Source organism: Notamacropus eugenii, chromosome X (genome assembly GCF_028372415.1).
Source record: "Notamacropus eugenii isolate mMacEug1 chromosome X, mMacEug1.pri_v2, whole genome shotgun sequence".
NCBI lineage: Eukaryota > Metazoa > Chordata > Mammalia > Diprotodontia > Macropodidae > Notamacropus > Notamacropus eugenii.
The window spans coordinates 60,336,763-60,350,069 of record NC_092879.1 but is presented as its reverse complement, the minus strand read 5'-3'; the positions used below and the strand labels follow the sequence as shown (position 1 = coordinate 60,350,069).

The window sequence follows — 13,307 nt, the reverse complement described above, 5'->3', positions numbered from 1 at the left end:
GGTCTTCCTGACTTTAGGCCCAAAGTTCTATCCACTGAGCCACCTACTTGCCCCACAAACAAGCTACATACTGGATAAATGGAAAATAATTTACAGAGGGAAGCCCTCTGCTGATTATTTTATGATTTTGTGGAATCAAGAGAGCTTGGAAGAGTCTTCTTGTAGAAAGTGGAACTTTAGCTGGGACTTGAAGGAAGCCAGGAAGCAGAGAAGAGGAGGGAGAGAGTTCCATGGTTGGAGGACAGCCAGTGAAAATACCCAGCATCAGGAGACAGAGTATCATTTGTGAGGACCAGCTGGGAGGTCAGTGTCACTGAAATGGGGAGTACATAGGAGGCTGTAAGGTCTAAGAAGCATGGAAAGGTAAGGGGGACAGGTTACAAAGGATTTTGAAGGTCAGAGCATTTTATATATGATCCTGAAGCCTCTAGAGCTGAAGGAGAGGGAGAGGGAGAGGGAAGGGGGGAGGGAGGGAGGGAGAGAGAGAGAGAGAGACAGAGAGACAGAGAGACAGAGAGAGAGACAGAGAGACAGAGAGACAGAGACAGACAGAGAGAGACAGAGAGAGAAAATCACTTCAGTAGCTGAATAGAGAATGCTATACTCAAAATCACAAAGATATGGATTCAAATGCGACCTTCTAGTTATATGACCCCTGGCAAATCACTTCATCTCTCTGATGACTCTTGGAAAATGAGGATAATAATACCTGTGATGCTTACCTCACATGGTTGTTGTGAAATTAAAATGAGATAATGTTTGTAAAACATTAATTTTAAAGCACCATACACACACCAGATATTAATCACAATGAATAATGTATGGATTGTAGATTTAGTGCTAGGAGAGATCTTACAGGTCATCTGATCCATCCCCCCCATTTTATAGATGAGGTAACTGAAGCACAGATGGTCAAATGACTTACCTGAGGTCTCACAGATAGTGTCTAAGATAGGATTTAAATTGGGATCTTCCTGATTCCACGTTCAGAGTCCTCTCCACTACACTTAAGCTTAATAGCAGGTTGATAGCTAAGGGACAGTCTTAATTTCTGTTTTAAGAGTACTGATATATTGAAGTAGATTCAATAATGTATAAATGAAATGATGGTAGTATCATTTGTTGTTTTGTTGTTGTGCTCGTCCTTCGTTGCCGAAGAAGACCATGCCATCAGAGAAATGATGACATGACTTGTGCTTGACTTTGTTTCGAGTGAGGGAGGGCTATGCATTTTAAACACTCAGGAAGACCCCCCCCATTTATAGCATTGTTCTGAATCGTCTCTGAGATCCCTTCCAGGTCTAGCTTGACGATCCTTTGGAGGATGTGTCTGAAGTGGAATTTGAATTTTGGTCTTCCTAACTCCAAGAATGACTCCTATCCATCATGCCTCGAATCTGGAAAAAAACCTAAGACTCCAACTAGGGAAATGATTTGTCCAAATTAAGAGAAGATGTTTGTCATTGATGATCCTTTATGATCCTGCAAGGCGGTTACCATAGGCATCATTACCCTTATTTTCCACAAAAGGAAACTGAGGCTTAGAAAGGTACGGTGATTTGCCCATTGTCTCACAACTAAAAAATGTCAGAGGTAAGATTTGAACATAGGTCTTCCAGACTTCTGAGACAGCAGTTAATCCACCATGTCACTGACTCTTGAATGGCTTCCTAAGAATAAAGAAAGAATCTCTGTATTTCCCAGCAAGAAGCAGAGAGATCTGCCCCAAGTCTTCCCCACACAGCCATGCTGCACTTTCCCCCCTTGCTGTGAAATATATTTCTTGGTCTCTCCTTCACTCCTACCCATACCCCATGTCTTCCTGCTGCTGGGTCTCTGGATCACTATCAATTATTACCCACTCCTACCCAAGTGAGTGTACCTTGCTGCCTCCTAAGCTTCGAGGAACAGCCCTAAGGTTAGCCAACATTACAAAGAGGCATGTCAGGGCTATTAGATTATGCCCCCTAGGGATTCTGAGATCTCAAAGGGAGAAATGCCAGAAACCCAACGAGGAACACCAAGTCAAAGCAATCAATTGCAGCAAGGGGGACCCTGGCAGCGAGAACTTGGCAATTGACAGTGGGGAACTGCTAATTGTGAGAACCTGTCTTGCAATCAGTAGAAGATGTGCAAAACCAAGTCCTGCCAAGCTCTCACTGCTTTTGGTGCCAAGCTAACAAGAAGGAAGAGGAGCCTGTTGGCTGGTATGAAGATGTGTGAGTCTGACAGGCTGCTGCCAGCCAGGGTCTCCTGGGGGCACTGTATTGTGATGAATTGACCAGGGTTCCAAGGTTGGCTCTTTCAGGTCTTCAAGTTCAAAAAAAATCAGTGGTCAACTCATCCAAGCACCCTTGAGCTTTGGGGAAACTGTTTTATGCCAATTAAATTTGCCAGAGACCAGGATGGTGGTGTTTTGTTTAAATATAATTGGTTCATTCACATCTGCCCTTCTGAATTTCCTCTCCCCAGGAGGGAGATCAACTTGGGAAGTCCATTTAGATCAAACAGTTGCTTAATATAAACAGGGTCAGGGCAAATGGCTGGAGGGTCTTGAAATAGTGGTATGGGAATGGGGGGAAGAAAGTGCAGTAGATTGTGAATCCCAGAGCTTGGGTTTGAATTCTTCATTACTATAAAACAAACATCTTCTCTTACTTTGGATAAACCACTTCCCTAGTTGGAGTCCTTAGTTTTTTCCAGATATGAGGCATGGTGGATAGAGAGTCATTCTTGGAGTTAGGAAGACCAAAATTCAAATTCCGCTTCAGACACATCCTCCCTGTGTGGGCAAGTCATTCAATCTCTCATGATTCTGGGTACTAATACTGGTAAGTTGCAGAGAAGGTATCAACCTTCATTGGTCAAGGGAGTTCCCTTTACAAGTGAAATTGCAGATCCACTCCCTACCCCCATGTAAATAGGATACTTTGAGCAACAGGTACTTTGCCCAAGAGGACACACTTCCTCCTCACAGCAATTGTCTGGCCTTTGGAGACAGGAGGTCATTGGATACTCCTCAGGGGCTTGATCTGTACTCTCTGGAGGATGAGCTCTCATCACAACTGTACTCTAGAGGATGAACATTTCATGCACCTCTCCCTTCCTTTCTCCCTCACTCAGTGAATTTGTCCCAGGTACCAGATTTGTGTGTCACAGCTTTGGCTTCTGCACCTGTAAAATGAAGGGGATAAACTGGATGATTTTGAAGGTCCTTTCTAATTCTGAGTCCTGTGATCCCTCATATTTATCAAACTGGCAGCCTCATGAGTCACCCTTTCCACTCTCTGTACACATCTGCTGACCAGACTGGATGCTCCTGTCCACTGATCAGGGTCCCATGACAAATGGGCTTGTTTTTCTTTGTAGGTTTAAAAAAATGGTGAATAAGGAAGGCAGGCAGGCTCTGGTGCCAAAAGACAAGCTCTTGGAAAAGTGGGATCCTTGGGAGGAAACTTGAATGCTCATCTGCAATATCAAAGACCCAGGGTTGGATTTTTGGCCATAAACAGTGTTGACAATACTGGAAACCCCAAGGAGAAGGCTCTCAAATGACATTTGAAGGGGAGAGGAAAAAATGCCCATACAAAGCAATAGAAGTAGGTCCTCTAGAATATCCCTATAATCTGCATATCTTAGCCCTCTACTTCCGTGGAAGCAGGCATTGGTTTTTCCCTAACCTTTATGTGTCCTCTGGTGCCTAATGGCATTCTGTAGACAATGGGAGCTCAACAAGTATTTCTAAGATCATAGAGCTAGAAGGAAGCTTGGAGGCCATTGAATTCAGTCCCTGCACTTTACAGATGAGGAAACAGGCCCAGAAAAGTAAAGTAACTTTGCTCGGCTTTACACAGCTTTGTTTGAAGCAGGCTTTGACCTCAGTTTTCCTGACCCCAGATACAATGGACTCTTCACTGTGCCACGTGGATCAGAATTCACATAGAAAAGGAAAAACAGTAGGCCAGCTGCCTGGAATTTGTCTTTTTCTATGTTTTCTTTTTTTCTTTTTTTTTAGTTATTCCAAATATTTTAATAAGAGTTCTCTGCAAGGCATTTAAAACAGCAGTTTATGAGGATAAACTCCGTTGGAGAGAGAGAATGCAGAACGCAGATAGCCACAGAGCTCAGGAATTTTCTTGATTTGGGGCAGGATCTGAGAGTCTACTGTTTTCTGATAAGCCTTGCACTGCTCTGTAATCTTGTATTTCTCTTTTTCTGTATCAAAAATCTCTCCTTCTTGGTGTCGAGGTTTACGGAGCCTCTTCTTCTTGAAGTAAGCATCAGTAAGATGATTTGGAATTTTTACACCCGAAAGGTTAAACCTGGTAGACGTGGCAATGACAGATTTCTGATGGGTCCTTCTCAGAGGAACACGGTTGAAGGTCAGAGATCCAGTCACCAGTAGCAGGCCACTAGCCAGCTGCTCCAGGAAAACCACTTGCTTGCCCCTGTGCCAGCCAGTGAGCATGATCAGAACGGTGCCTGGGGTGATGCTAGCTCGAAGTCTCCTCACATGCTGGCTGAGAGGCTTTTTGTCATGACTTAGCAGCTTTCTAGGCCCATCCTGAGTAGGGCAATACCTAGGCATTTTGTGAATCTTTACCACAGGGGTTCCTCTATTCTTAGATAGTAGCAGGTACCTTCTCTTTTTTTTTCCTTTCAAACTAGGTTTTTGGTGCAGCATATTTCCGCTTGCACATCTCTCCGGGAATACATTGCAGACCTGAAGTGCTTAACAATCCCTCAGGCCAGGACTTGGTTCTGACTGCAATGCTTTCGAGACCTTTTCACCACCTTTTCAGCCACCTCTTCCTTTTTGCTCTCCTTTTTTTTCTTTTTTAACCTTCTTTTCCTTTGGTTCCTTGGCGGGGGGGGCGGGGACTTTTTGTCCTCCATCTTGGGAGAAGGGAAAGAGCTTCTTTTTTTTCTTTTTAAAATAAAAATATTCTTTTCTTTTCTTACCATCACTTTCACTTTCCAGAGACTCTATCCTTTTTCCTACAGCAAAAACCTCTCTTGTTACAAATAAGTATAGTCCAGCAAAAAAAAGAAAAATGAAAACATTAGCCATGTCTGAAAATGTATACCTTGCTCCATTCTCCTACTCCACCACCTCTCTCCTGGGAAATGCATGGTTCACTATCAGGTTTTCATGACTGGCCACTGTCTTCATCAGAATTTTGAAGTATTTTAATATTATTTTGACAGTTTCGTGGTCATCAATTGATTTCCTGGTTCTATTTACTTGGATCTGCATCTGCTCTCCCAACTCTTCCCAAGTTTCTCTGGTTTTCATTGTTTCTTCTAGTAGAATAATATTCTGTTCTATTCATGTGCCACAACTTATTCAGCCAATTCACAATCAGCTGGAATTTACTTTCCTTTCAATTTGTGGCTGCCATAAGAAAAGAGGTGTTAAAAATACTTTGGTATGTAGAGGAATTTTCTTTTTTATCTTGGACCTCTTTGGTATATACGCAACAGTGGCATTGTTGAGTCAGAGCTTGGACAATTTAGTGATTTTTTTATTATAATTCCAAATTTTTGCCATTACAACAATGACAAGATACTTATAATTCACAGGAGAAACTTAAGCAAAAATAATACTGCATTATGAACATATTAGTGACCTCTCCCGTCTAAGGCCCCTAGGTGGCGCTGTCGACAGACTCCTGCACTTGACGTCAGGAAGACCCGAGTATGAATCCTGCCTCAGATAACTATTAGTCATATGACACTGGACAACCCTCAGTTTCCTCATCTGTAAAATGAAAGTGATGAACTTAATAATCTCTAAGATCCTTTCCAGCTCTAAATATATAATGCTATGACCTTTGTGTCCGCTTTGAATTCAACAAGCCTGTTCTGTGTTCATTCAAACAAGTGCTTTTAGATAAAACCAACGCTGTCAGAGGTGGAGCTGGGCAGGGAAGGGCAGGAGCCCAGGACAGGGCTGCTTCTGCTGGTGGTAATCTCTAAACAGTACTTTGTACAGCTCCCAAATTTCCCAGCCCCTGGGAGGGGGTGGGGCAGGTTGTGGGACCGTACAGCCTTAGATTGCCCTTGGCTTAATTTGGGCTGGCTAACCAGTGGCTGGACCAGTCAGGGACGAAGTTGAGGTTTGGGAGGAATAGTCTCTAAATTCCCCAGCTACTGTGGGGAGGAAGTATAGTCCCAGTCAAGGCTGCCCCCAAGAGTGGGGCTGCTCAGGGGAGGAACTTAGAAGGACGTGGGATGGGGCAGGGAGGAAACCATGGACAATGTAGTCAGTACCTTAGACATTTCCTGGCCAGGGTGGAAAGGAAGATACCCTGGGTTGGGGGACTATGGAGAGTGATGGAAGGGTGATGCTAGAGTGGGAAATGCCATGGGGGGCAGTGGAGAGGCAGAGCTTTTTTAGGCTCATCTCAGGCAAAATGATAAAAGGCTGTTTCTCTTGTAACCTCAAAGGATGGCTTGCTCTAAGAATCCAATGAGGCAGTGTATGTAAAGTACTTTGGAAACATTAATCAGTTATTAGGATTCCTTAGATAATGAGCTTTCACTGTTTATTTTTTGTTTGTTTACAGAACAATAATTACTTCATAAAGATTCTAGGGGAGAATACTCCCTAGAGATTAAACTAGAGCATCTCTGAATTAACATTATATTATGTCAGTGAGAAGATAGGATTCCATTTACAAATTAAAAAAAATTATCCTTTTTGTTATGTCACACTTATTTTCCAATATAACCTCCCCCTACCCACCCCTTGGAACCTTCCCTTATAAGAAAGAACAATTAAGCACCACTAAGTGACCAACGACTGAGTCTGACAACGTCTCTGCGCTCCTCCATCTCACTACCAAGGAGAAAGAGGTATTCATCTATTCTCTGGAAAAATGATTGGTCATCACAATTAGAGCATTTTTTTTATTGCTTTCATTTGTCTTATTTTGGTAGTGAATATTATTCCCCTGACTTCTGTCTATACCAGTTAATACCAGTCTTTTCATGTTTCTCTCAATTTCTCACGTTCGACATTTCCAATGGTATGATAATATTCCATTGAAGTTACATGTGGTCATTGGCCTCAAGGTTACATGTGGTCCTCTAGGTCCTCAAGTATGGCCCTTTGACTAAATCCAAACCTCACATGGATTCAGTCAAAGGGCTGCTCTTGAGGACCCAGAGGGACACAGGTTCCCCACCCCTGGTTCTTTGCTGATTGGCTGACACCACCTTTGTACAGCCTGTCCCCCATACTTGGGACCGAGTTACTGCTCGGCTGCTGCCTCTTAAGGTCCTTCCTTCAGAACTCAAGCACAGCTTCCTACATGAAGCCTTCCCTTATTCATAGCCCTCCCCCAGGTAGTTAGTCCCTTTTCTCTGTCTCCCTTTCTCCTTTAAAAAAAGTCCTTTTTATTTATTTTGTATATTATAGGTTTATTCATTTGTATTATTTCCTGAGAGAATGTGAGCTCCTTAAGAACAGGGATGATTTCATTTTTGTTTTTGTATCTCTAGACCAATAGTACACACTAGGCATTTAATAAATGCTTCTTAGTTGCTTGTATTATTTACAGATTCTTTTCCCCTACTGCAAAGTGTGCCACTCTGGTTATTTTGGCATATATGGCACCTTTCTATCTTTGACCTTGGGATATGTGTATATGCACATGGTATGTGTATAGCAACTGGATAGAACACTGGACTTGGAGTCAGAAGTTGTTTTCTAGTTGTGTCTGACTCTTTATAATCCCACAGACCATACTGTCCATGGGATTTTCTTTGCAAAGATACTGGAGTGGTTTGCCATTTCCTTCTCAAGTGGATTAAGTCAAACAGAGGTCACACAGGGTGACACAGCTAGTAAGTTTCTGAGACTGGATTTGAACTCAAGTCTTCATGACTCTAGGCCCAGCGCTGAGCCACCTTGCTGCCTTTGGAGTCATGAAGACCTTGGTTCAAATCTGATCTCAGACACTTAGTAGCTGTATGACCCTGGATAAGTCATTTCACTTCTATTTGCCTCAGTTTCCTCATCTATGAAATGGGAATAATAATAGCACCTACCTCCCAGTGTTGTTGTGAGGCTCAAATGAGTTAATAATTTTAAAGTGCTTAGTAAAGTGCGGGGTGCAAAGTAAGGCCTATATAAATGTCAGCTATTATTATTATGCAAGCCCATTGAGGGAATGTAATGTTTTTGTCTTTTTTTGTATCCACAATGAGCAGTACAGTGACTTGCTTACTGACTGACTGACTGATGGAAAGGAGCTCAGTCATTGGTGTCCTTGCCATTTGCCCTAGCTGTGCAGGATCTGTTTAGGCCCCTGTAGCAAAAGGTAGGATGGAAAACTAATTGGTCTGGTTCTCTTTATCCTCATTTGATTCCAAATGGAGAAACTGCACGCAGAATGCTCCTTACTCTACCTAGAAACTGACCCTTTTCAGGGTCCCATTGCATCAAATGGAACCTAGGTAAGTGGGCCACTGTGTACGGGACATCCATCTTCCTCCTCTGAGCTGCCCAGGATACACTGTTAATGGAGTTAGGTTCCGAAGTCATTTTTCAAAAACATGAGACAATGGAACCTTTATTTGAGGATGTCATGTTAATGTGGGACTCTCGAAGGAGGATTTCAGTCTTGTGGATTCTCCAGTGAATGTCCAAAGATAGTTGGAAGCTTTTGCCTCCTTCCTAAAGCCCTCGATCATAGCACCGCCTGTGACCTCCTTTGTAGTCGATGACCTTTCCTCCTCTTTCCCTGTGATAGACATTACCGCATTTCACCAGATTCCCCCATCACCTCACCTTTCATTCTGTGCCCAGTCTCTCATTCTTCTCTCTAGTCAGAGATGAAAGCTAATCTTCTCCACCTGTGCTTCAAACCCTATTCCCTCACAGTCTTCTCAGACAGTACTTATCTTCCTCTCTCTTGCATCTTTTATATCTCCCTCTCCCCAATTCTTCCTTTTCTGCCTTCAAACCTACAACTTGGGAGAGTGGAGGGGCTTGGGAAGGACAGAGGTTGTATTTCTTGATAAAATCATCCTGAGAAAACATGGAGATATATTGCTCAAGATCAAGCTGAGACTAGCAAGGTTATTGCAGATACCATCAGGAGGGCAGCTCCATCTTTGGTTCTATGCCCATGGCCGCCTTCAGTCATCTAAACCCTTTCATTGCCATAACTACCACATTCCCCCAGCATTCCTCACCATTACCCATGTTGCCACCTCTTGACTTGAAGCTATTAGACCCATTTGCTCAGCCACTTCGAGATTCCCATTGGCTGAAAAATGTAGATTCTGATGTATGGTAGTTCCAAAAATAATCTTTGAAGCAAAAGCAAAAAAAAGATGGAAAGCTACCACAAAAACATTGTGGATGTTGGCCCAGACTTGCAAAGTTTATGAAATGTTTCACAGACAAGAGCATCCTTAATGGCACTGAAAGTAGGCACTGGTAGTAGTATTATATTAATTCCATCGAGGGAAACTGAAGTCTCTTGTAGGTATATAGCTAGCAAGTACTGGAGGTAGAGGAAGCAGGTAGATGGTACAGCAGATAGAGCATCAGTGCAGGAGTCAGGAGGACCTGCGTTCAAATCTCACCTCAGATACTTGACACTCACTAGCTGTGTGACCTTGGGCAAGTCATTTAACCCCAGTTGCCTCCTCTGGGGTCATCTCCAGTCATCCTGATGAATATCTGGTCACTGGATTCAGATGTTTCTGTAGGAGGAGTGAGGCTGGTGACCTGCACAGCCCTCCCTCACTCTAAACAAAGTCAAGTGAAAGTCATGTCATTATTTCTCTGATGGCATGGTCTTCTTTGGCAGCAAAGGACGAACACACTGGAGGTAGAAGCTTCCAGAAACAGGCAGCTAGGTGGTGAAGTACACAGAACTTGGGATCAGGAAGACCTGAGTTCAAATCTATTCTCACACACCTACTAGCTTTGTGATTCTAGAAAGCAGGGGAGTGGGGAGAGGGAAGATAAAGGTAAGAAGAGGAGGAAAGGGAAAGGAGGTGCTTTGCCGATCTTCAATAGGGATAGAGTAAGGAAATTCTTTCTCCCAATGCAGGTCAGCACCTTTTCTGCCTGGAGCACTGGGAGGTTAAATGACTAACTCAGGATAACACAGTGAGAATGTGTCAGAGGTGGGATGTGTAAAATGGGGCTCACAATGGCATCTAGCTCCCAGAGTTGTTATGAGAATTCAATGAGATAATAATTGTTAAACCCTTAGCACAGTGCTTGACACATAGTAGGTACTTTATAAAAACATTGTTGTAGTTATTGTTGCTTGTATCCTCTAGTAAAATTTCAACTCCTTGAGAGCTGGGACTGTTTCCTTTTTGTTTACGTTATCTCCAGCATGTAGCACTAGGGCTTGGCATATTTATGAAATGTTTCCTGAATTCAGCTGAATTGGTGTTTATTGTTTATACCTATGGATTCATTTTTGATTTTTTTAAAATTTTATTTATATCTCTGTATTCATAGCACCTACTGTAGCTATTGTTTAAAAAAAATTACTTTTAGTTTTCAACATTCCTTTCCACAAGATTTTGAGTTCCAAATTTTCTCCCTATCTCTCCCTTTCACCTACCCCAAGACAATGTGCATTCTGATTACTCCCTCCCCAAAACTGCCCTCCCTTCTATCACATCCTGGACTTCCCTTATCCCAATCTCCACTATTTCCTTGTAGGGAAAGATAGATTTCTATACGCCATTACCTGTATGTCTTATTTTCCAGTTGCATGTAAAAATAATTTTTAACATTCCTTTTTAAAACCTTGAATCCAACTTCTCTCCCTCCCTTCCTCCCCACCCATCTCCACTGAGAAGGCAAGCAATTCAATACAGGTCATACACGTGTAGTTATTCAAAAGACTTCCATAAAAGTCATGTTGTGAAAGACTAACTATATTTCCCTTCATCCTATCCTGCCCTCCATTTATTCTATTCTGTCTTTTAACCCTAACCCTCCACAAAAGTGTCTACTTCTAATTACCCCCTCCTCCTATTTGCCCTCCCTTCTATCATCCCTCCACACCCCACTTATGCCCCTTTCCCCTACTTTCCTGTAATGGAAGATAGACTTTCATAGCAAATGGAGTGTGCACGTTATTCCCTCCTTAAGCCAAATGTAATGACAGTAAGGTTCACTTTTTCCCTCTCACCTCCTCACTCTTCCCCTCTATTGAAAAGGTTTTTCTTGCCTCTTTTATATGAGAGATAATTTGCCTCATTTTATTTCTCCTTTCTCTTCCCAATATATTCCTTTCTCATTCCTAAATTTTATTTTTTTAGATATCATCCCTTCCTATTCAACTCACTCTGTGCCCTCTGTGTATATGTATATAATCCCTCCAACTACCCTAATACTGAGAAAGTCTCAAGAATTACAAATATTATCTTTCCATGTAGGAATATAAACAGTTCAACTTTACTAAGTCCCTTATGATTTCTCTTTTTGTTTACCTTTTCATGCTTCTCTTGATTCTTGTGTTTGAAAGTCAAATTTTGTATTCAGCTCTGGTCTTTTCATCAAGAATGCTTGAAAGTTCTCTATTTCATTTAATGACTATTTTTTCCCCTAAAGTATTATACTCAGTTTTGCTGGGTAGGTGATTCTTGGTTTTAATCCTAATTCCTTTGACTTTTGGAAAATCACATTCCAAGTCCTGCAATCTTCTGTTATCATGATTGTATTTCCACAATACTCGAATTGTTTCTTTCTGGCTGCTTGTATTATTTTCTCCTTGACCTGGAAGCTCTAGAATTTGGCCTCAATATTCTTAGGAGTTTTTCTTTTGGGATCTCTTTCAGGTGATCTTTCAATATTTGTTTTACCCTCTGGTTCTAGAATATCAGGGAAGTTTTCCTTGATAACTTCTTTTTTTTCTTCATTTTCTTTTTTTTAACTTTTTAAACTATTTTTGATTTTTAACACAGTTCATAACACATAAAACAATTCCAAATTTTGGTGAGGTGATACTTCTTTTTAAAGCATTTACAATATAGACCATATAAGAATTTTTTTAAAACATTAACCAGCTGAGACACAAATAATAACTATCTATGTTAACTTCACAAGCCCTCGACCTAATTGTCTTCACAGTATTACTAAGAATTAAAGGACCCTAACTAATTGTTGTTGAGCTAAAGTCCTAAGCCTAATAGCTTAATTTTAGACATAACCTCGGATGTTCCCCTACCAACAATCTATAATTTAATAGATCTGGTATTAAGCCTTTAAACCTTTCGACTATAGGAAATTGCCACTAAGAGTAGGGACATTGCAGGGAAACAATATCTTCCCAACTTCATGTCAATTCCAGGCAGGAGGAGATTGTCAACTTGCATTCAGTGAGGCTTAGAGTCTGCCAGGTATCAGTGGGGAAACTGAGTCAGGAGAATTCTACCTCAGTCCAGGCTGAACAGCCACTCTTCCACCCTTCCCATGAGATCACCTTTTGCAGTTCATACCAGCATCTCACAGGCTTACTGGCATCATGGATTGAAGGCTCAGACCACCTTTCTTGCTATCCATACCTTGAGTTAGACTCAGAAGAATAGTTACTTAATAGTCCCATAGCATCAAAAAATAGCAAGTTCCAATAACCAGGTTTCAAATATAACTATAATTTCACTTTGGCTAAGGAACATCTTTTGAGGCAGGTTTTAAGTGGCTTACGTGCCTTTCTGTACATGTTCTAGTTCCTGATTAAATGGCAATCATAAAATCAAATTTACCATTAAAACCTTAACTTTTCCTGCAAAGCCAAATTTTATCCAAGATTACCTTCCTCTAGGAAATTTAAACTGAAATTCTTTTCCCCTACCTAAAGATGTCATTGATTTATTCTCAGTAATTAATTCAGTCAATTGTTTTAATACTAATTGCTTTTACCTCACTTTGTAACATGTCAAATTTTCCTCCCCATCCCTCCCCTCCCCCCTGATTCCTAATACCTTGCATTCTGATTACTGCTTCCCTCAAGGTACCCTCCATTTTATCACACCCCACCCTTCCCTTATCCCCATCTTCTCTCTTTTCTTGTAGGGCAAGATAAATTTCTATGCCCCATTCCCTGTATTTCTTATTTCCTGATTACATGCAATAAAAATCCTCAACATTCGTTGCTAATACTTTGAATTCCAACTTCTCTCCCTCCCTCCCTCCCTACCCAACCCCACTGAGAAGGCAAGCAATTCATTACAGACTAAATATGTGTCACTTTGCAAAAGACTTCCATAATAATCATGTTGTGTAATATTAACTATATTGCCCTCTATCCTACTCTATC

The 13,307-nt window shown here is 41.6% G+C and overlaps 1 protein-coding gene across 1 annotated transcript; it reads right to left on the bottom strand.

Moving 5' to 3' along the window:
* Nucleotides 1–4,054: 4,054 nt before the first annotated feature.
* Nucleotides 4,055–4,603, bottom strand: LOC140515957 (large ribosomal subunit protein eL6-like). Its single transcript, XM_072626856.1, has one exon. It carries the CDS (start codon nt 4,586–4,588, stop codon nt 4,055–4,057), a length of 534 nt encoding a protein of 177 aa, XP_072482957.1. The 5' UTR covers nt 4,589–4,603.
* Between the last annotated feature and the right edge of the window lie 8,704 nt (nt 4,604–13,307).